This window comes from Chrysoperla carnea, chromosome 2, assembly GCF_905475395.1.
Source record: "Chrysoperla carnea chromosome 2, inChrCarn1.1, whole genome shotgun sequence".
Lineage (NCBI taxonomy): Eukaryota > Metazoa > Arthropoda > Insecta > Neuroptera > Chrysopidae > Chrysoperla > Chrysoperla carnea.
The window spans coordinates 65231006-65254160 of NC_058338.1; the positions used below are offsets into that span (position 1 = coordinate 65231006).

At 30.4% G+C, this 23155-nt stretch overlaps 2 protein-coding genes across 2 annotated transcripts; both read left to right on the top strand.

Annotated features, from left to right (window-relative positions):
- Window positions 1–1171: 1171 nt before the first annotated feature.
- Window positions 1172–3742, top strand: LOC123294070 (keratin, type I cytoskeletal 9-like). Its single transcript, XM_044875143.1, has 2 exons — window positions 1172–1195; window positions 2556–3742. The coding sequence occupies exons 1-2, from the start codon at window positions 1184–1186 to the stop codon at window positions 3540–3542; spliced, it is 999 nt and encodes a 332-aa protein (XP_044731078.1). The 5' UTR covers window positions 1172–1183; the 3' UTR covers window positions 3543–3742.
- Window positions 3743–14351: 10609 nt separating this feature from the next.
- LOC123294072 (non-classical arabinogalactan protein 31-like) lies at window positions 14352–16493 on the top strand. Its single transcript, XM_044875145.1, has 2 exons — window positions 14352–14394; window positions 15798–16493. The coding sequence occupies exons 1-2, from the start codon at window positions 14386–14388 to the stop codon at window positions 16443–16445; spliced, it is 657 nt and encodes a 218-aa protein (XP_044731080.1). The 5' UTR covers window positions 14352–14385; the 3' UTR covers window positions 16446–16493.
- The last annotated feature ends 6662 nt before the right edge of the window (window positions 16494–23155 follow it).

Consider the following 23155-nt stretch of genomic DNA (forward strand, 5'->3'; position numbering starts at 1 on the left):
ATTTACAATATTGTACGGAGACAAGAGCCTTAAGTAATATGTCTGCACTATTTTAACCTTTTTGAAATCAATACTGGATATAAGGAAACGTATATTCTGATTTGGCTCGTACCCACGACCTCTGGATTCAAACATCGCAATCCCTTTTGAGCTACTGAATTGTATTTATTTATTTTTCAGTTGTTTTTTACTGTTATGCATTTTAACATGTCTTTTAATTTGCTAAACTAACTTATACCGCAGAATTTATAGTTAAAATGTCAGACAAATTGCTTGGGAAGCCTGAGGCTGTGAGTGAGATCCCCGCTCGAGTTTCATACTTAACATTGTTTTCAAAAAAAAAAAAAAAATTCCTTTTTAACGTCAGATGTTCGCAATTCGAAACCCATCAACTTCCGGATCTAACGAAAATTATAAATTTTACTATTCTTAGATTTTGATACAATTGATAGCTGACGTATTTTTAATCAAAGAAAAATATTTTTTGCCGCTGTTCAGTACTGAATACCTATACTGGTAGGCCGAGTCAACCCAGACATTTTGCGTCAGATTTTAAGAGGTGTATATTTTTAGATGTTAAGCGGCAATTAGTGACAAAGGAAGGTTGAGTAACGAAGACTGAAAAAAGGATAAGAAACAAGTTTTTGGTTTAGGGAAGTAGTTATTATAAATACGAATCAGTCATAGATATACGATGAGGGAAAATGTGACTAAGCTTGGCACAACCACAGTTTTTGCAAAAAAAGAAGCTTTTAAGATCAATTTTTGAATACTCTGTATTTAGAACATTAGTATTTATCTTTAATATGTGTACATAATTAATAATTACACTTGTTATTTAATCGTTATGGTTTTTTTTCTCCGTTTGCTATTACTTATTATGAAAGAAGAGGAAAAAATAACCCATAGTTGGCGGGATTTATTTGTATCTGATGTGATGATAAACTGTTGTAATAATAATAAAGAGTGCAAAAAGAAATAAAACTATAATATATAATATTGAACACAAAGATAATTATTAATTATATTTTTATTCTTACGGGTGGGGTGTTTTTGGGTAACAATCATAATTTCTATGGCGAAAGTACCATACAATCACTTTTCAATAAAAATCGTATAAAATGCGATGTATGACATATTCGAATCATCATTCATTTCTTATCATCATTTCATTTATACAACAATGAAGTTTTTGGTGAGTTCGAATTATTAAAGTTGTCAGGACGAAAATTAGTTTAATTGTTAACTTAAGTTTGGAAAAGTGAATTCAAAATTTTTGTCACGAAAATTTGTGTGTTGTGCTTTATTAAATATTCATAAAGTGTTTCAGAAAGGGCCATGCATATTTTATATGAAAATTAGTTCTCGGTAAAATTGGTTGTGCTTTGAGGGAGACTTAGTGGGGAGCGAAGCTCTAAAACGATGAGCTGCATAGTTACAGAAAAGAAAATAACAACGAGAAAGAGCAACCGTAAAACCGAGCTTCAAGTTTTTATGGTTACTCTTTTTCCTAGCTCCGTCTTTCGTTTAGAGATACAAAGAGTGTTGCGCTTTTTGAACTTTCAGTGGGGAAAGTTATCATTAATACTGACCAAAATAACTGATGTACTAAGATGTTGTAACTTATATTATCCAGATTAAATGTCTCAATTATTACACAGTAAATAGTAGTAAGAAGTTACGGAAACTTGTTTCACTAAATTGAGAGCTTAGTTACAATTGAGACTTTTGCCAGAATTTATGATTTTGCATACCACTTTCCTTTTAAATTTACTTTGCTTTTGTGATCTTGTAACTTTCGAACTATTATTGTTCACTTTAGAGCTATATGATCCGTTATTAGTACAAAGTTGCACTAAATTTGTTAAAAAATTACTTTTGAAAGGAAATATGAAGCGTCCTTTTTTCGGAAATCTATTACACTTTAGATGGTTTGGTTTTAATATGAATTGAATTTTGAGTAAAAATCTTTCTCGAATATTTAAATAAATAAATGATTTTAAAAGTAGGCATATAACATTAATGGGAAATCTTATGGGAAAACGGTAGAAGAATGATATGTTTTTATAGATTTCTCCTAAACTAGTCGGTGGAAATTAAAAAAGAACTATTTAAATTAAAGTTAAAACCTTAATAAATTATTAATAAAACCTTAAAAGAAAACCCGTTGTACCGGACTAATTAAGGATGTATGAGCACGGTAGTGGGGACACAAATTTATAAAAATAAATATTTTCAATTTTGACGTTGAATTATGTTATAACTTGACAATACAAGACGAAAAGTAAAAGTAAAATTTTTCGATATCTGGAATACTTTTCAAAATATGGAAAATCTTGTTTAATTATTTAGCTCGATTTGTCGAAAATCAAGGCAAATATCGAAAAAATTTATTCCTATTTTTCGTCTACATTCATGAAGCTTTAACAATTCATTATCAAAGTTGAAAATAAGATAAATAATAATTTCAACCACGAGCTTGTCTTGGTAGTCATACTATCTTAATCGCAAAATTAGTAACAAATTTTAAGGCATCATTATTTCTTCAATTTCAGATTTGTACCCTGTTATTGACAACGGCAATCGTTTCTGGAGAGGATGCTGCAAAGAAATCCTCTAAAACAGAAAAGCGAGGCCTTTTAAGTTTGGGTTACGGAGGTGGATCCGACTACTCATCGTCATACGGGGGTCATGGAGGTGATAGCGGTATTTTATTAAGCTCTGGAGGAGGACATGGAGGTGGTTTCAGCAGTGGTGGATCTATAAGTATTGGATCAAGTGGTCATGGAGGATTAGGTGGTGGTTACGGAGGCGGCTATGGAGGTGGATTCGGAGGTGGTTTAGGAGGAGGAATTGGAGGCGGTTTCGGTGGAGGTATTGGAGGTGGTGGTGCAGTAAGCGTTGGCCAAGGAACAATTCAAGCCATTACCATCACCCAACAAGTTCCAGTACATATTCCACAACCATATCCAGTGACAGTTGAACGCAAAGTACCTGTACCAGTAAAAGTTCCAGTTCCAGTTCATGTTGATCGTCCATATCCAGTCCATGTACCAAAACCATACCCAGTAACAGTTACAAAACCAGTACCATATCCAGTCGAAAAACCAGTACCATATCCAGTTAAAGTACCAGTCAAAGTAGCTGTTCCAGTACCACAACCCGTTTACATTACCCGCACTGTACCAGTTGTAGTTTCATCAGGAGGTAGTGGATTTGGCGGTGGATTCGGTGGTGGATCCGGAGGTAGTGGATTTGGAGGTGGATATGGAGGTGGTTATGGGGGTGGTTACTCTAGTGGCGGTTACTCCAGTGGTGGTTACTCCAGCGGTGGACATGGTGGATATTCCAGTGGATCAATCAGTTTAGGTGGTGGTCATGGATTCTCTAGTGGTGGATCCGGAGGTTACTCCCTTGGAGGTGGACATGGAGGTTTTTCAAGCGGTGGTTACTCCAGTGGTGGACATGGCGGTAGTAGTTATTCAACCATCAGTCTTGGTGGTGGATCGTACGGTGGCTCCTCCTATGGTGGACATCATTAAAGTTCATTGTTGTACAAAAGAAAAGAAGAAATGTTTTTAAATTGATCATCATTTATTCATCATCATCGCCATTAAATTCATCATTAATTTCATTTTAATTCAAATTTAATTCATTTTTTGTAAATAGTATTAACAATACCTGCAATTTTAATAACATAACAGAGCATCTCTCACATTATCGCGTTTAATTCATCTCATATTTCTTGGAATAATTATTTTTTATATTTTTTAAAGAAAAAAAAAAACGAAAACATTACAAGACTTATTTTACTTTCTTTCTAATACTTTGTTTCTATTGAATTTTGTGTGATAATTGTGTTATTTTATTTTAAACCAAATTTTTGAAATAAATGATTTTTATTATATTTTAAATTTGATTTTTTTTCTCTTTGAAATAGACAGTCAAACGGTTATTTGAATAATTGAGAAATTTAATGAGAACAAGTTCGCTTATGATTGGAAATATTACGATAATTTTCATAAGTTTTCCATTGGAACAAGTGTTCAATTGTTTGATATAGAATAGAATATAGAATCTTGTTAAATATTTTCATTGGTACAAAAAACTTTATAAAGAAAGGCGGTTTTCCAGATAAGAATGGTTAAAGTTAGGGGAAACCGGGAATGGTTGTCTCACGGGTAGGTTGTCGCAGGGCTCATAACATAAAACTTAACGTATAAATACGAACATTCATTGGTGGCGAAGAATCACGAACACAACATCTCTATACTCAGTTCGTTTCAATCCGCTCAGAAACACCGAGGCCGAAAAAAATGCATTCGTTTTTTTCACACAGTGAAAGTATTTTTTTGTGCAATTGTGTCGATTCTTGTAACTATGCTTAAATTTTGCATTGTTAATATACCTTTTCATATTTTTATAATGTTAAATATATGGTCAATGATATCGATAAATTGTTTTTATAAATACGCATCGATTTGGATTTATTTTTCAAGGTTATTTTCTAAAAAGTGTTTTGGATCAGATTGTCTCCGTTTGCCGGGGGCTAGTAGTCACATGTAAGAACTAACATCATTCATGTGTTCTGCCTTTTTTGTTGCCTTTTTGGAGTTTTGATAATTAGCGGCATTACAAGAGAACGTCTGTCTGTGCTAAACCATGGCAAATCTATAATGCCTGCCAAGAAGGATTTTGAAATTAATTACCGCACTTTAACCAGATATCGTAATCACTGAACAAAATGATAACTCTAACCTTAACGTTCGTACGATGACACCACAAAGTTCTACCAAGATATCATTGCAATATTAATCGGCAAAGGATTATTCCTGGTGCAAGTTCTTTGATTATAATTGATTATTGTGATATATCGCAATAACATTTAAAACCAATACCAAAAGCTCCAACGTGCCTACAGAAGAAAATGTAAATCAGCAATTCTGACAGGTAAGAGAAAAAAATAAGTATTGAAAAAATTATCTATGCGTTTGTTGAGTGCCAACAACAAAAAATAAAAAGCTTTCTAAAGCAAAGAATGATGAAGAGTTTTGCTTGGTCTGTTTATTTGATTTAAATAAACGTTTTTTTAAATACGTATCCCACAACTATCCCTGACACGATGATAAAAGTCACACTTTTCTTTCTCACAAAAATATTTTCACCATCACATAATTTTTAACAATCACATAATTACAATTATCTTTGCCCTTATAATGTAACATAAATTTCCACATACTGTATATGAGAGGACAAACAATTCTATCAAATATTTCTATCACAAAACAAGTCCGATACTTACAGATTACCTGAAAAATGAGCAAAAAATAGACATCAAAACATAAAGTTTTTTCGTAAACTCCAAATTTATCATTTTCAAGACAATAACATCTTACCACCAAAATGGAAAAACTTAATCTGAAGCCCTTAAAACATGAAATATTGATAAAATCCCTGATATAATTTTTTACATGATTACTATACTTTACCTATATACTTTGTATATGCTTAAATAAAACTAAAAATGAGTTAGTGTAAAAAATATGCTAGACAAAATCTCGGTAGAATTTGAAAACGATTTCTCAACATCAGAGTCTAAAAATGCTAAAGATTTTAAAATAAATAGGTATGTAAAAACACAAAGAGAAAAGAATTGAATATCTAAAAGGGTTTACAGTATAAGAAATGTCGATAATAGTACAGGGCAAAATGATCTATGGACTAATAATACATTATTATTATAACAGTTAAATAAAATCTTCAATAGTTCATAAACCTCATTATTCAAAACATTCTTCCGCACTCATTTATAAATTAATAACATACAATGCTATCTATCCATTCAATACCTAATATTTAAAATCCATAAATCCTAAATTTACAAATAAAGAAACTGACTTTAAAAAACTATAAAAAGCTCTTAATTCTTAAAAGTTTAATTCAATAAAAATTTAACATTTAAACCCTGTTTACATAGAAGATATACTAATTTTAGTCCCAATTTGATACGAACAAAATTATGGTATAGGTTTTCATAAAATCACCTAATTAACCCATTTCCGGTTGTCTGTCCGTGATCACGATAACTAACGAAAAGTGATATTAAGAACATAGTTTAAATGGGTCTTGGGCCCGCAAGACCCATCTTGTAAATCGTTAGAGATAGAACTATAGTTCAAACATAAAAAACTTTTTTTTTAAAAGAATGATCACCATAATTGTTTTGATTTTCGAGAAATTTATAGAATTTTCAATAATTTTATCTAGAATTTTTTTTTAGAATTGGAGTGAAACTTTATAATTATTTTAAAAATCCAGTTAAATATTCTTTGGTGCAAAAAAAATTTTAATAAAAGGGAGCTTTTATTGTAATAAAAAAAAATTATAATTTTATCTATAAGTAACTCATAATCTACTTTTTGTAAAAGCTTGAGCCGCATTTTAATAAAAAATACTTTTTAAGGGACAAGCTTTTATTGTACTAAAAAGTAGAAAATAATTTATTTTATCTATAAGTCCTCATACCCGACTATTTGTAAAAGCTTGAGGCGGTTAATTTAAAATATCAAAAATGAATCGGAACGCCTCATCTACTCCACATGCCTAATTACTTTTCGATTCATCCTTGATATTAAGCCCCTCAAGCTTTTACAAATAGTCGGGTATGAGGGACTTATAGATAAAATCTTTTTCTACTTTTTAGTACAAGGAAAGCTTGTCCCATAAAAAGCATTTTTTTATTAAAATCTGTAATTTAAGACTAAAAAAATGTATTTATATAAAATATGGTGGAAAAATCATGGGATATGATGGGAAAATCAGGACTGCGCAACCTTACCATACATTGTCATCCAAACTAAATGTGCATGCAAAATTTCATCTTAATCGGTTGAAGATATCTACTTTAAAATGGAGGTCAAAGAATCCACCTGCACCGTAGCATACATACACATTGCAAGTTAAATAAAAGCCGCCTTTCTTTTTATAAATTTTTTTTATACCAATGAAAATAATTAAGAAGATTCTTTCACAAGATCACAATTCTTTACTTTGATTAAATTAATCGATATTTAAAAAAAAAAAAAAAGTTTAATTTTGGTGGTTTTACATCAAAGGATCTTTTATTTTGTAAAATTTCTTCTAGTAACATCCTCACTGTTTTGAAGCTGGTTAAAAAGAATAATAACATTCTTTCATATGAAGGTTAAACATTCGTTTAAAAATCTATTTATTTACTTAATTTTTCATTCAATATTCATTTTAAAAAAAACATATTATGAAATAATAATGATATTGTGTGATTCAATATGGTTGAATAAGATGTTTATTTGATAAATAATATATTTATTATTACTTTTATACACACTATAAACATTAACTAGTGTATAATTCCTATAAATATGTTTTGTAATAGTAAATAATCAAATAATATAAGGTTTGTTTTATCTTTGCAATAATCGTAAAGATAAAACAAACCATAAAATGCTAGCTAATAAAATAATAATAAGCTTCCATTTAACGTGGAATGTGCTTTCATTTACATCCCCGTTAGATGTTTGATAAAGGTAATTGATAATAAAAAAAAAGATTCTAACCGTGACTCAAAAGTGTTACTTTAATAGAAATTTCCTATTACCATTCTCATATACTAACTCTGAGTTTGTCAAGTACTGTATGTTAAATTCACCCATTTTGAAATTTCCAATTTATCTGAAATATGGAAGCAAACTTTCATGTCCATAATTCGAAGAATTTACCATTCACATCACGGAATATGAGCATGATAGTCAGTAGCGGTTTTAGAGAAGGGCGCTGTTGGTCGATCGCCCAGGGTGCCAGATAAAAGGGGCGCCCATATATAGCCCATCGCTCATAGTTCGGGGTCAAGTTACTCGTACATTCTCTAAATTAAGCGTAAAAATCTTTATGTTGGCAACACAGTTTATTTTACCGGGAATCCCCAGTCATAGAGAAACGCATTGTCAAAATCAATGGACATACAAAACTATTATTCCAATTATTTCAAAAAGAACAGACGCGACGTAATAATCAGACGGTAAATGTTACGTTGCAATGCTAATGTTGGTCACTTTTCGTTTCTACTACCAATTAACATTAGTTTTATCTAAAAAGTTGTACAAATAGTTTAAAAGAAGATATTTTGAACGAATTAGATAATGATGAAATTTTGATATGAGTGTGGACCCCGAAGATATACATAAATTACCTACTTTTTAAAGCGATAAAAATGTCTAATTCACATTCAACCTTACTTTTATACATGGCAAATAAGTTCGAAAAATCTAGTACTATCGTTATGCCGAATATAACGCGTATTGGCAATCCTCGCTCAATAGCGTAATTTATTTTTAGAAATTATTTCTTTTAATAAATGGTTATTACATTATATCCTTTCCCTTTTTCCGTATGAGTTTGAATTGCAGCTCGGGGGAGCAGTACAAATCTCGCACAGGGCGCTAGTAGCCCTTCTCCAAAAACTTGTTTATGCAAATACCTGGAAAATAGCATAAAATTATGTAGTTTTACTTCACTATGACTCATTTATAAAGTGATTTTTAAATGGCATGATCTGTTTTTCTAAGAAACAAGCCTACCCAAAATGATAGTCCGCCTTGGGGACTCTCGCCGGAAGTGAACTTAAAACTGAAATAACTTTTCTTTTTTTATAATTTTTTAATTAATAATAATATAAATAATTAAAATTTCATAACTTGTAATTGTTAACGTGTGTATAAAAAACTATTATAAATAAAACAAAAAAAGCAATAACACACAGTGCTTTCAAGCAGTCACCCATCCTAGACCTAAATGTGCTCAATGTTGCTTAACTTCAGTGATCGGGTGATAATAAGCAGTAACCCATCGTAGACCTAAGTGTGCTCAATGTTGCTTAACTTCAGTGATCGGGTGATAATCGTTGTTTTCAGTGTGGTATGTATGGAGCGTGACACGTGACCACACAAAGAGTGGTCAACGCGCCAAAAGAAGTTATCAAATCAATAAAAATAAATAAAAGAAGTGTTACGCAAAGTTATGAACTTTTAGATAAATGTACCCTGTTTGTGAAATAGAAAACATCATGGGTTATTACCTCTTTCCACTGCAACGATATTTAAATTCAAAGATTGAATGGACACCCTTTTCCAAAATAGAGTAAAGGAGTCAATGTTTTATTATGGAGAAATTCCAACGTTTGACTAAGAATTGTAACTTTTGTGACATACTGTAAGAAATGTTGTTGATATGATATAGGAAAATAAAAAGATTAGTTTAGCAAATAACGATCATGGTAAATAAAGGCAGTTAAATTATTCTAAAAGATCGATAAAAGACAGCCGATATATTTGGAAAAATAAGCTTTCCACTAAATAGACTAAATTATTTTCTTTAACTTTTTCTAGTAAAATGAATCTATTCTATCCTTGAATTAACAAATTAATTATTTAATTTCTTTTTTACTCATACATTTTATAAAATAATTGTACCTTAGCGATCACACTTAACAATTACCGCATAAATCCTAAATTTATTAACACGAAATTAAGAACAATATATAATAAAAGAAAAAAAAATAGAAATCTTTTAAGGCTACAAAACTTTCAAAAATCCTTGCAACATGCAAGGAAGCAATATAATACAACATCTTAAATATTTATAATTTTATTTTAACGTCAATTTTTAATTACATACTTTGGCTACCTGCAAACATCATATAATTTCATCTATTATTTGTTTTTTATGTAATTATTTTAACAAGACCATTGAATATTATGTAGTAACTAGAAGATTTTTTCATAATGTCTCCATTGTAGAATGACAATAATTTTCAACATACTAATTAAAGTAGATGCACGCATGTAATAACAAATACTGTCCTATTTGGTACTGTAAGTTTTAAATATTGCAGGCAAAAAAATGTAGGAGATTTCGAATGGTCTATAGACCAAATGACATAAAATCATCTAGTAAAGTCTGGAAAAAATGATTTCTTTTTTGATATTTCTTTTCTTACTGAAATTAGGTAGTCATGAAGTCATTAGGTAGTCATCTGAGATTGTTAAAACGTTTACTAGTTGGTATTACCGCTAAAAATTTCTAAATTATTCTTGTTTTTTTGGCAATATTTAACTTATAATTGCTAGACAGTTTTACCGTTGCTAACATCGCACTAGATATTATTCTAATAACAAAAAACAAACGTTTTCAAATCCTTTTAGTGTAGCTGTAATTTTAAATTGATTTAGTTTCAAAATTAAAGAATTTTATTTTGCCAGGTAAGAATTTGATTGCTTTACTAGTAAGTAAACGTAGAGTGAAAGACATGTTTTACCTCAATCACGATATAAAATGTATAGCGTTTACTACAATGCCGGTATGGTATAGAGACAGATACTATAGTATCTATGTAAGCATAAGTATATTACAGTCTTGAATGGGGTTATCTTCCATAAGCATTGTGGGTACCACGTACTAGTTTGGACTTGACACCCATACTGCATTGCCTGATCCGCCATAACTATTGCTAATGTTTGTCAATACACTATAGAGTATGGTCGCCAGGTCTCGAACCGAAAAAGTATTAAAATTTTTATCTCAAAAATGTTATAGTGAAATAATGATATTTTACAGGATTTTCCCAATTTTTGGAATTTATATTAAAGAAACTTATTAACATATTTGATATTCTAGTCAGTCAAATTCCGAAACTATTGAAATCGTGAAGAAACCTAATTAAGGATTGATGACGATCAGATAACCGAGAAATTACAACCTGGACTCTTGCAAAATAAATTTCTCAGCATGGATTATTTCTTGGATTACGACTTAAAAAATATATTTTAGAACTTTTAGATAGTTAGCTGTTTTTCCTTAAAATATATGGGGTTTTCAAACCATTTTCTGAATTATCGTGCAAGATTTTCGTCTTTATCACGAAGTAGGTATATACATTGCTATTTCGCATCTGTCTACTAAAGAGCTTGCAAATAATATAAAAACTATATGCAAAATATCCTCGACACCATATTTTTTTAAAGTGTTCGTATTACTTTAGGGCCATTTTAAGGTTTGATTATTATAGGATCGATAACTGGAAGACATACAAGAAGCAAAAGAAAAATTTATTCGTTTTGTGGGCAAAAACCAATTTATAATAATGCAGTTCAAAAATAGTTTATAAATGCACATTATAAAACCGTAATTTATTATTACAAAATAAATGTTTTTCAAAATTCAAAAACATCAATCATCCATACAAAAAAAAAGTAATATTTCAAATAAAAATATTTTGTGCACACAATAAATACCTTTTAGAAAGAAAAAAAATGATATAATTAATTACCTACAAATTATTTGAAAGCATCACATCACACTCATCGTAATATTTTAATAATACAATCCAATTATAAAATATAGTAAGCGAAGGTACCTTGAATCATTTTGTGTTTCTTTGCAAATATTCACTCACCATTTGTATTAAAATGTGGGTATTTTATAAGAATACAGGTAGGCTGAAGACTGATTGTCAAAGTGCTTTTATTTTGAATTAAACTAAAAATAAAATATTTTTGGAAAAAGTAAATAATTTTGATTTTTCTGAATATATATTTTTAAGCTATGGCCATTACATATTGTTTTATAAGTCATACACATCGTAAAATATTAGCTATAAGTGAGTAAGGTTTACATCATATTCCAGTTTTAAACAAAACGTTAAAAGGGGATAAAGTAAATACACAAAGTGATGTATTATCAACTTAATTATATAATTATATGCTTGTTTTTTTATAGATTACCAAGTATAGGTAATTGAAGTATGAGTAGGAAAAAAAGGTGTTATGCACCCAGAGTCATTAAAAATATCAGTTGATGCAGTTGCTTGACTCTCAAAGTAGTGGATACCTACAAGATAGTGTCAATTTTAACGATTATAAATTAAAGAGGGTGCCTTCAGGTTTAATCAGTGGATTTGAATCTAGGTATATTCGGGCGTAAGCTAGGGTAAATATGTTGTTGTACCATGGTTCACACATCAAACACTAAGGTTCACACGTTTTTATCGACAGTTGTTTAATATTTAAATTCTCCTAATGCTGAGAAATAACAGTACTAAAAACAGAAGCGATTTCCATTGTAATATTTCAATGCATTACATTCTAATACTTTGAAAAACACATAAATGAAAAATTTTATTCTAGGTACTACACCTTTCCCTATTTTGAATACAGTTGTCTTTTACAAAATATGTAAAAGTTGATCTACATCAATCACAAAATAATATATTATACAACTTTTTTTTAAATTATACACCTATTGAGAACTTTTATCACTCGAGTTTGTAATTAACAATCCACACAATTTATGTACGCTTTACTTTTCTTTACGAAAGCAGGATTGCTTCCACCACCAAATGAACTCTGAAGATCCTGATTAGGATAATCGGACAAACAAATTAAATTCTATTGTCTTCGGACTTTGATAAGTGTGCAAAGTTTCAATTCCACGCCACGTTTTGAAGTGGGTGAAAATCACGTTCAAAATTCCGTAACATAGATATACATACATATGCAGTGTGTTCATTTCAAAAGTATCCACCCTTAATAACTCTTGGCTTGATGTGACATTATTGTTTTGAGTGAAAACATGTCGACTTAGATATCGAAAGAAAAGTTCAAAAATGGTACCAAGAGAATTTTAGATTACACCACTTCGCCCCTAGCCACCCCAACTTTGAAATTTCAAATGGTACCCCCTGCTTTGTTACACCTAATTTGAAAGTATATAAAATTCGCTTCTGTGCAGTCTATCTTATCGATTGATTTCATTTTTTAATCATGGTTGAATAGATAATTTTTTACCCTTTCAAATGAGGTACAACAAGGTAGGGGATTCTGTTTGAAATTTCAAAGTTAGGGTGGCTAGGGAGGAAGAGGTGAAACCTAAAATTTTCCAGGTATCATTTTTGCATTTATCTCTCGATATCTAAATCGACGTATTTTTACACAAAACAATAATAACATCAGGTCAAGAGTTATTGAAGGTGGATACTTTTGGAATGAACGCACTGTATACATTATATAAAAGCTTGTTAAAATATGTACATTTTTTGTTAACTCAAATAGATCGATTTTTTATTATAAAATTGTATGAAATATTATTACACGGTAATAATATAAATAAAATTGATATAAGCATCATTATTATACTATTAAATAAATATAATACACTTTAAAAAATGCTTGCATCTTATTCATTTATACAAATATTAAAATATCTATGGGCTATTCCACAATGAAGCTTCAGAAATAACAGTAAAATTATCAAAGAAAATTTATAAGAACTCACTTCTAATTTATAAGAATAAGTATATTTAAATTAAAATTTCAAACTCGCCGAAATGTCAAGAATTAAGTTGTGAAACCGACTGAGTCAATCATAAATCCTAGTCTATTATGCGAGTTTTTTTACTTAATTAATAATTTTTTCATTAAATACTCTGTAAATAATTATTTTATACCTTATATCTATTAATATTGACCCTGCACTAACGTAGCTTAGTAATTTATAATAATCTAGCAGACCCGGCCACGCGTTGCAGTGGCTAAGATTCTTGTATTTATTTCGTTTATTCCAAATAAATTTAGGTTATACCTTAGCCTCAGCAACATGTGGTGGTTATCTTATATGAAACGTTTGTATTTTTAACATAGCGCCATCTATTTAATACTTACTCAATCCAGTCAACAGGTATAGCCATCTGTTAGAATCGTTTGGACCTAACAGGTAATTGTGACTGTCAAATAATAGACAAATAATCTTAAATAAAATATAATAATTAGCAACAAAATAATATTGCGACTATAAATCGAGATGTAAGCTATCCTACTTTAATTTGGATCAAATTGCACACGGTGTGCAATTCAAATTTAAAATCGGTTCAGATGATCGAGTTATATGGAACTACCCATATTGTTAGTATATTTATTTGTTTATTATTTCATAACGATGAATACTTATTACTTCATTCTCAAAAAAGACATTTTTTATTAACAAGTGTGTTGGCTATTGCCATCATTGTTTACTTGAAATAATTAAAAGGGATTTACGCATTATGAGTTTCTTGATCTTGGCCCTAGTTGCAATAACTCTTTGAATTTATTCAATTCTAAGTATGTAGTATGCTTGTATGCGTGGAAATACCCTCTCCCCTATTCAAATTCTATTAATTACATTGAATTAATGCATATATTTAAAAATTCTATTTGGTATATAAAAGAAGGCCTATTTTTTTCTAATTGTATAGTTGTACTTAGATAGTTTGTAAATTAACATTATATTTTTAGAAAAAGTGCTTGTTTTACAAAAATGTCGAAGGTAGGATTACATTTTATTTATTATATGAACTATTTTTTGTGAATTAGAGAGTGTGTAACAGTGAAAAGGGCATACACCCATTAGGATTGAAACTAGAAAGAGTTTCCTACTCGTTAACTATTTTTTACTATTCGAATTAAATAATCGATTCAAATATTTCGGTATTGTGATATCTCTAAAATAGAACTGCGTTAATATTTTCAATCCCCAAAGAGTGCGGTAGCAGGAGTGTAATAAATGGATCAGATCTTTGAAACTGATTTATATCTTTCTCGCCTTCGAACCTCACTACGAATTAATATATTATAAGTTGGTATAAGTGGGTTTTATCGGCATAATTTATCATCATGAACGCTTTGATATAAGGATCGTGTTTCGGGGTTTTCTAATTAGTGTAGGGATCTCAACCGAACAATGTATTTCTTATTATATTTTTGAATAACAAATATACAGCTTCTTTACGAATAAGTACCCATCGTCTGTTACGGGGCTTAATTTTGAAAAAAGAAAGTACATATGCACTTGGACCCAAAAACAGACCCTATATCGGACCCGTTTTTCTTGTTGGGATTTACGCCAAATCTATTGAGTTTTCGAAAAATATGTTCCGGATAATAATTGTTGGAATTTTTATGAGAAACAGTTATGGCCCTTAAAAAGGTCCCAATCTTACAAGATTTTAATAATGATTTGAAACGAAAGTTGCTACTGACAATTTAATTCATTAAAATTAGATCGAAAATATTCTTCAAAAAGAAATAAATACAATACTTTACCTTTGAGGTTTCGGTAAGAAATGCCTTGCCTTCAATTTTGTACGGGCTTTTACAATTATATAAGAGCTTGGCATTCCTGAAAGCCACCTAAAACGCATGTTTAAGACTTTTCTTGAGCCATGTACAAAAATAATCCTCACAATTTATTCATGAAAAGTATTTACCTTTCCTCTAAGAACTTCTTTTTTCCAAATGTATATTTTTTTTTACTGACCTTACCTCTATTTATAGAATTTCCGCTTTTTGGCGATCAAGGCACGTTCTAATTCTTTATATTTAGTTAGAATAGAATAACTTATTATTTGGTTAAGATCGTTAGCCGCGCTATTTATATTTCTGCTCCTTGCCATAAAAGACACCTACGACGACATAAAATTTCGCATTCCGCATTAAGAGTAATTTCTTTTTGACTATCTAAAAGACCGTATTCGTGCACTCCATTTTCTCTATTACAATCGCCTAGTCTATTGTTCTTAACAATATTTCGGAAATAGAGCATTTTTTGACCTCTTTAATTTTTTTAAGTACTCAACCATCTATTAAACTTTAAAACTATTTTACTCCGATTATAATTTAACTTTGTAAAGTTAAAAAAGCCTGATACTTAACATACATTTTTATTTTCAGTTTACAACTTTGTTAATTGCATTCGCTGTGATAACTATAACATTAGCAGAAAAAGAAAAAGAAACCACAAAACCTTTAAAAGCTGACGCTAAAACAGAGAAAAAGCAAGATAAACGTGGATTATTTGATCTTGGTTATGGATATGGTGGAGGATATGGATATGGATCAATTAATCATTATGGATTAAATGATTTTAACGGTTTAGACCATGTAGAACACTACCCAGTCGTACAACAACAAGTGACCGTTGAAAAACATGTACCATATCCTGTAAAAGTTCCAGTAGCTGTACCCGTAGCAGTCCCAGTAGATCGTCCATATCCAGTACATGTACCAAAACCATATCCAGTACATATCGAAAAACATATTCCATATCCAGTAGAAAAACCAGTACCATATCCAGTTAAGGTCCCAGTTAAAGTACCTGTTGCTCATCCAGTGCCATATCCAGTACCAAAACCTTACCCAGTTCATGTTGAGAAGCATGTACCATATCCAGTAGCCCAACCAGTTTTAATTGAAAAAGAAGTACCAGTATTGATAAAGGATCATGGTCATTATAATTTTGGACATGGTGATTTAAATGGATATGGTTTAGGTTCATATGGTAGCCATGAATTAGGTTCATTTGGTAGCCATCATTATTGATAACATATATTGTGAGACTATGTACTGATACACGAAATAAGTGTAACCCGATTTTCAAAATTTTATTTATGATATTTAATAAAAATTTCTAAATAAAAGATGGTGTAATTATTAATTTTATTCCAATGTCTAAAATATATGTGCAAAAATTTAAACAAAAAATTTTTTTTAAAGCAAGGTCTTATTTAACAGGACAGTAAGTACATTTTAAAGAACTGTAAAACTATAAACTTATCCCGCAAATAAAACTGGACATGTTGTATAAACAAAAAGACAAGCCCAATTTTTTGAACATTTTCTGATCAACTTGACGCTTCGAAATTATACTTATAGAGTCTCATTAAAATTTACATAGGTAATTAATCCATTGTCTTGAATGGTATCAAATTTAATTTCTCAATCTTTCTAAGACCTAAATTTCTTATAGTTCATTATAATTTTCTATATCGTAGAATACTTTCGAACTTGATTGCGCGATTGTCATTGTAATTTGTGCTTCAAAATTTGTAGCAGTTATTTTAAATTTACTTTACCGAGTAAGTCGACAAACGCCATTTTTTCACTCTTGAAACCTTCCATCTTTTAAAGTTCATGCATTTTCTCAGAAATTTTCGAGGCTTTCATGAGATTCGGAATACATTAACTTAATTAATTTATTAATGACTACCTGTGAACTGCCCGCTTCACTGGGTAGCTTCAATTTTAAATAGAAAGATTATTGTGCTATAACCTTCACTTCATATGCCGTCACTTGTCCTCCTTTTGTTCGAATAATTATTATTTTGAAGCGGAACCCTGATGTTTTTGAAAACAGTCTATGTTCCTCGATGATAATAAAGCTTCCTATACATGAAATAATTTTTAAAATCGGTTAAGTACCTAGTGCCACTAACTTGAAGGCATATATCTTGATGGCTTTGGCCTAATTCACATATCCTCTGTTGCTTTCACCTATCTAAATGAACACCTGTTTTGCGTTATTGCGATAATTTCAGTTTCATATTTTATAATGACGCCGTAATTCTCTGTATTTCTTCTTTATTTTCTGTCATCACACCAAAACTTTCATCTCCTATCCCCCCCCCCACTTTAGGGTAAAATTTTTACAAACTTTGAATTGTCGTATTTATTTATATCTAATTAAAGGCCTTACAAACACTTAATTGCATACCCCTTTTTGAACCCCTTATAACCCTTTTTCTCAATAAAAAAAAAGCCTATGTTCTTTCTCAGGCTCTAGACTATCTCTGTACCAAATTTCATTTAAATGGATTCATTAGTTAAGGCGCGTGACGTACAAACAGACAGTCGAGTTACTTTCGTATTTATATAATATAAATTAGTAAGGATTCTTAATTAGTAAGGATTCTAAGTGAAAACAAACAATTGACTGAGTTAATTATTGAAATACCATGTATAAACTGTGTTGATTACTCTTTCACATTACACATGCATACATGTTACACATATATAACTGATATTCCCGTATAATACATACTATAAAATTTAGGCATAATTTGGGCTGTCACGGGTAAACAGGAATGTTTACGAAAAAATGTTTCAAACAAAAGTTGTTTATTTTTTATAAGAAATATTTTTTACATTTAAACTTTTGTTCTATCTTGAACTCACTGTTTACGTCCTTAGTACGCTATAAATATTTCAAATTGATATCTCTGTTCGTTTTTGAGTTATCGTGATGACAAACGGACAGACGAAAAACGACAGACAGACAATCGGAAATGGGCTAATTAGGTCATCAATATTTTTAAAAGTTACAAACTTGGAACTAAACTTAGTATACCTTGGTCTGAAGTCTCATCTAAATCGGAGTTATACTTAATGTGGAAGCACATGCCGCAATCATAATTTTTTTTAAATTAGATTTTCACGTTTTCAGGGGCAAATAAACCTGAAATTTTCTTGAAATGATAAAATGTTTATTCTCACTCTGTTACAATAGTTTATCATTTTCACTTTTTGCAAAATAAGAATGATAAACTAAATTGAATTAATATACTAAATTTTAAATTGCTTTTGATTTTATTAAAAAATTTAAATTAAAAAATTTCATATTTAACAAATAAAATTAACGACAATTAATATTAATTGTAAATAACAACAACAAACAACATTTAACAACAATTAACAACAACAATATGACTTAGAAACAAATTTTTTGTTTATCATTTTCAATGATGATATGAGGATCCTTGATTAGCACCACCTTGTTGATCATAGCTTTCTTGTTGATTTTCATTGACATTGTATTGATGATGGCCTTGTTGAGTCGATTGTAAACCATGCTCAATGCTTTGTTTAATATTTGCTAATGCGGAATAAGAATCAATTTGTTGTGATGCACCATGGTTATTACTCTGATTATCTAAATTAATTTCTTGATAGCTTGAAGCATGTCCGTTTTGTCCATTTTGTCCATAGCTTTGTTGATCGTATTGTGGCTGAGCTTGTTGCTGTTCGTAGCCTCCATTTCCATGATTATCTTGGGTAAGTGAAATTTGACTAATATCATGTCCAGAAACAGCACTACCATAATTCTGACCTGATTCTTGTTGGCTGTATCCTTCAGAACCTTGGCTGTATCCATTGGAATAACTATCACCTTGCTGTCCAAAATCACCACCGTATCCTTGATGTTGATTTCCAAATCCATACCCTTGCCCTGATGAGAGCAATTGTGAGAATTGGTGAGATAAGTCATTTGTTTGTGGCTGATAATGGAAGTTTTGAGACTGAGTGCTGTAATCTTGTCCTTGCCCGTAAGATGAACCATAAGAGCCAGATTGACTTGATTCTTTAACAGCAACTGGCACTTCAACAGGAACTGGGTGTGGTACTTTAACAATTTGTGGAACAGCTACAGGATATGGTTTATGTACTGGAATAGGGACAGGAATATGTTGAGGGATTTTTACTGGATAGGCAACTGGTACTTTTACGGCGTATGTTTTTGTAGATTTAATCAATTTTGTTTGTGTTTTTTTATTTGAGTATTCACCTAAATTTTGTAAGCCAGCTTTTGGGAACATAATTTTGAATTGGCTGAAATTTGGTACGGTTTCTAACTTATTTGGTAACGAGATTTTACTCTGAGAAAATTGTGGTTGAGATCCTGATTGTCCTGAATGTTCGTTTACTGAAATACTAATTGGTTTTCCATATCCTAAACTCACAACTGATGGATGTCCATTACTTCCACCATCATGTTCTCCAAGACTTACTCCCGAAACATATTTGCCATGATCTCCAATATTTAAAACACTCTCATGACCTCCACTTCCAGAACCAATTGATCCACTATATCCGTGGTTACTAGCTCCAAATGATAATTCTGAACCGTGGCTTCCAGATGATCCAAGCGATAAAGGTATATTTCCATAACTACTTCCAAAACTATGCCCACCTCCGAATGATAATCCACTTAAACCATGACCTCCATGTAATCCTCCCAAACTTAAGCCATGTCCTCCTTGTAACCCACTTAAACTCAAACCATGCCCCCCTTGGAGACCGCTGAAACTTAAATCATGCCCTCCTTGTGAACTACCGAAGTTTAAGCCGTGTCCTCCTTGGAATCCACCTAAACTTAATCCATGCCCTCCTTGTAGCCCACCTAAACTTAACCCATGTCCTCCTTGTAATCCACCCAAACTGAATCCATGCCCGCCTTGTAGTCCACTTAAACTTATCCCGTGTAATCCACTCAAACTTAACGATTGACCACTCCCATACGACGCTCCTCCACCTGAGCTTAATCCACCATGACCTCCCTGAGAAATACCACCAGAGTTTAATCCACCTCCGCCATATTTTCCAAGATCTAGGCTTTGTACTGTATTCACCGAATGACTGCTTGCACTGCCATGTAGATTGTCAGCATTTAATGCACGACTACTTTTTGCTGGTACAGCAGTATTTGTTTTTATAACCGGATGCCATCCATTACCGCCCAAAATCTCTGAACAATATGCAAGAGCAGGAATTAAAAACAGGATCTAAAACAAAGAAAAATTGTTTTTAGTTTTTCACAGAATAAATTTTTAGTAACAAAATTGTCCAAAAAACGTTTTCACTATTATGTTTTCTGGCACTTTGCACTTGATATGTTTCGATAAATTTATCCAATTGAGTTATTAGTCGTTAAAGGACTGTAGCAGAAAACGTTTGTAAGACAAAAGAATAAGACGAGGAACTGAGACTACTTACGATATAATTCATATTAATAAGTTTACTTGTTAACGAAGACATGGGAACTAATGAATGATTGCTACAATTTTTTGAATTTATATGCATTTTACATTCTCTTCCGAGAGTAAGGTAAAATAATAATGATACTCCAATACTTTCTTGATGATATGTTGTTCACCCTTTCATTTCTTTATATCTTACCTTATTACACCTGAAACTTTTTCCATTTGCAATGTCATTTATTCTCTCTATTTCATAATTTGATAAAAAAACGATTAAGACAACATATTATATTCGGCAAGAGGGATCCGAAGTTTAATAAAATGTCTCAAGTGTTCATGTTTTGCAATGCAAGTTAAGGGTTACCAAAAAATTTGATATTCAAACAAATCATCAAACTAATTTCATAATAATTTTACTAATTGAAACTGAAGTCACTTTGAGTTGTTTCAATAGGTTCTGGAGAAGCTTGTTTTAGTGTTAGAAGAAATGTTTAACCTCATGATAACCATAGCCACTTAGTTTATTTTTACATCACTTGATAACTTTTGTCCCAAATATGGGACATTCATTTTTTTTTATGACAAAATATCACAAACTATGATATTTTATGTGCCATGTACGGGAAATTTTGAAAAATTATAAAGTTAACTTTATTTTTAAACTCTTAAATTATCGGGCGTTTTATTTTCAACTCAAAATTTAAGAAAAACAAAAACTCTTCCATCTATTAATTGGACTCAACGGTTGAAAAATATTTTGTTCTATATATGGGACAAAAGTTAACATGAGGTTTTCGATTCTTCTTCGCCCTGCATGTTTCAAAAACCGAGGCAATCACTTTTAAAATCTTGGTATTGTCTTAAGAGTTCCTACAAAATCTCAAAAATCAGATATCGAAAAAATCATAAAAAGTTTGTGATATAGATTAAAAATCTTTGTATAAGGTAATAAAATACAATAACATACAATTCCATTTTCTTTTTGGATAATTTTCAAATTTTTTCGATACCACTTGGATGATTTCCCTTATTTGTTTAGTATTAGGGAATATTCATGTATATTTTTTTATATTTTTAATTCATTGTTTGAACCGTTATAACATAGTAAAAAATATAAATACTGTTTAAAAATGCTGTTATTAAATGTAAAAAAATATTTAAAATAGAGAATAATTTTGAGGTGTTTAAACGCAGTCCTTTTAGCGCTCTCTGTTAATGACGTATTAATATGTGAGCTGTCATTTGGTGACAAATCAGTATACTATTTACTACAGGTTTAATACCCACGTATGTTATAATTATAGTATATATCAATGGTAATATCATACAAAATATAAGTAATTAGTAATACTATACAGTATGTTAACAAGTCTGACAAGCCACATACTATAACGTCACGTTCGTTTTAAGATTTGAATTTCTGTTTTAGAAATTTGAATTTCTATCACTGAATTTGTACTTATTAATTAATTTTAAGTAATTAAAAAGATATTAATTACTAAAATAATCGTTTAGTTCAAATGTCCAGCCAACAAAGACGCGGAAAAAAATATTTCAATCAAATTTAAATTTTATGAATATTCCCTATTCCCGGTGAACCATATTCCCTGATCCAGGAATGCAACATCTATAAATCTTAATTTCTTTTCAAACTCTTAAAAAGTTGGAAATTATTTAAAAAAAAATGGGCTGAGGAAGAAGATGGGAGAAAAACTCGTAGAAAACATGCTTTCTTACCCATACCACAGTTTAAACATGACATATGGCAATCTTTATCACAAACTCATGGTCTTGAAAATTAACAATCCATTTCTGATTCTATTCAATGCATAATAAAGGGGTACTTTCACAAGATATTTTTCGTTACGGAATCCTTATAATTATCTGCATACTTCTAGTATGTAATCAGAGTATATATAAAATATATAAAATTACTTTATACTTCACCTTCATTTAACTTTCATTTTCATCGTAATAAAGTTATAATATGAATTAAGATAGGATTTTATTCAATTAAGAAAAAATAAATTATTAATAAAAATATTATTATTTTTAGGAGTAAATTTAATATTTTTATCAAATATTTTAAATATACATGTTATTATTTTTATTATTACTTTAATTGTTTTAAAAGGTTAAAACAAAAGATTTTAATATATTATTTACCTATTCTTTTAAGTATTGTTTTAAGATAATGAATGAATTGCTAAATGGATGCATCAAATTGAAATATTTTGTCCAACATGTTTTGATATTGTAAGTAGAGTAAGCAGCAGTACCTAGAGTATCAAATATATCTTGAAGTTTTTAGGTAGTTTCATGGGTGGATATTTTACCAGAATGTAGGTAGGCTAAAGACTAGTTGTCAATTTTGTTTTGTTTTCGAATAACCAAAATTTTATATTTGGTGAATAAGTTGTTATACAATACTTCAGTACTAAACATAACGTTAAATGCAATTATATTCTTGTTTTTTATGGGCAAAAAAAATGGAAAAAG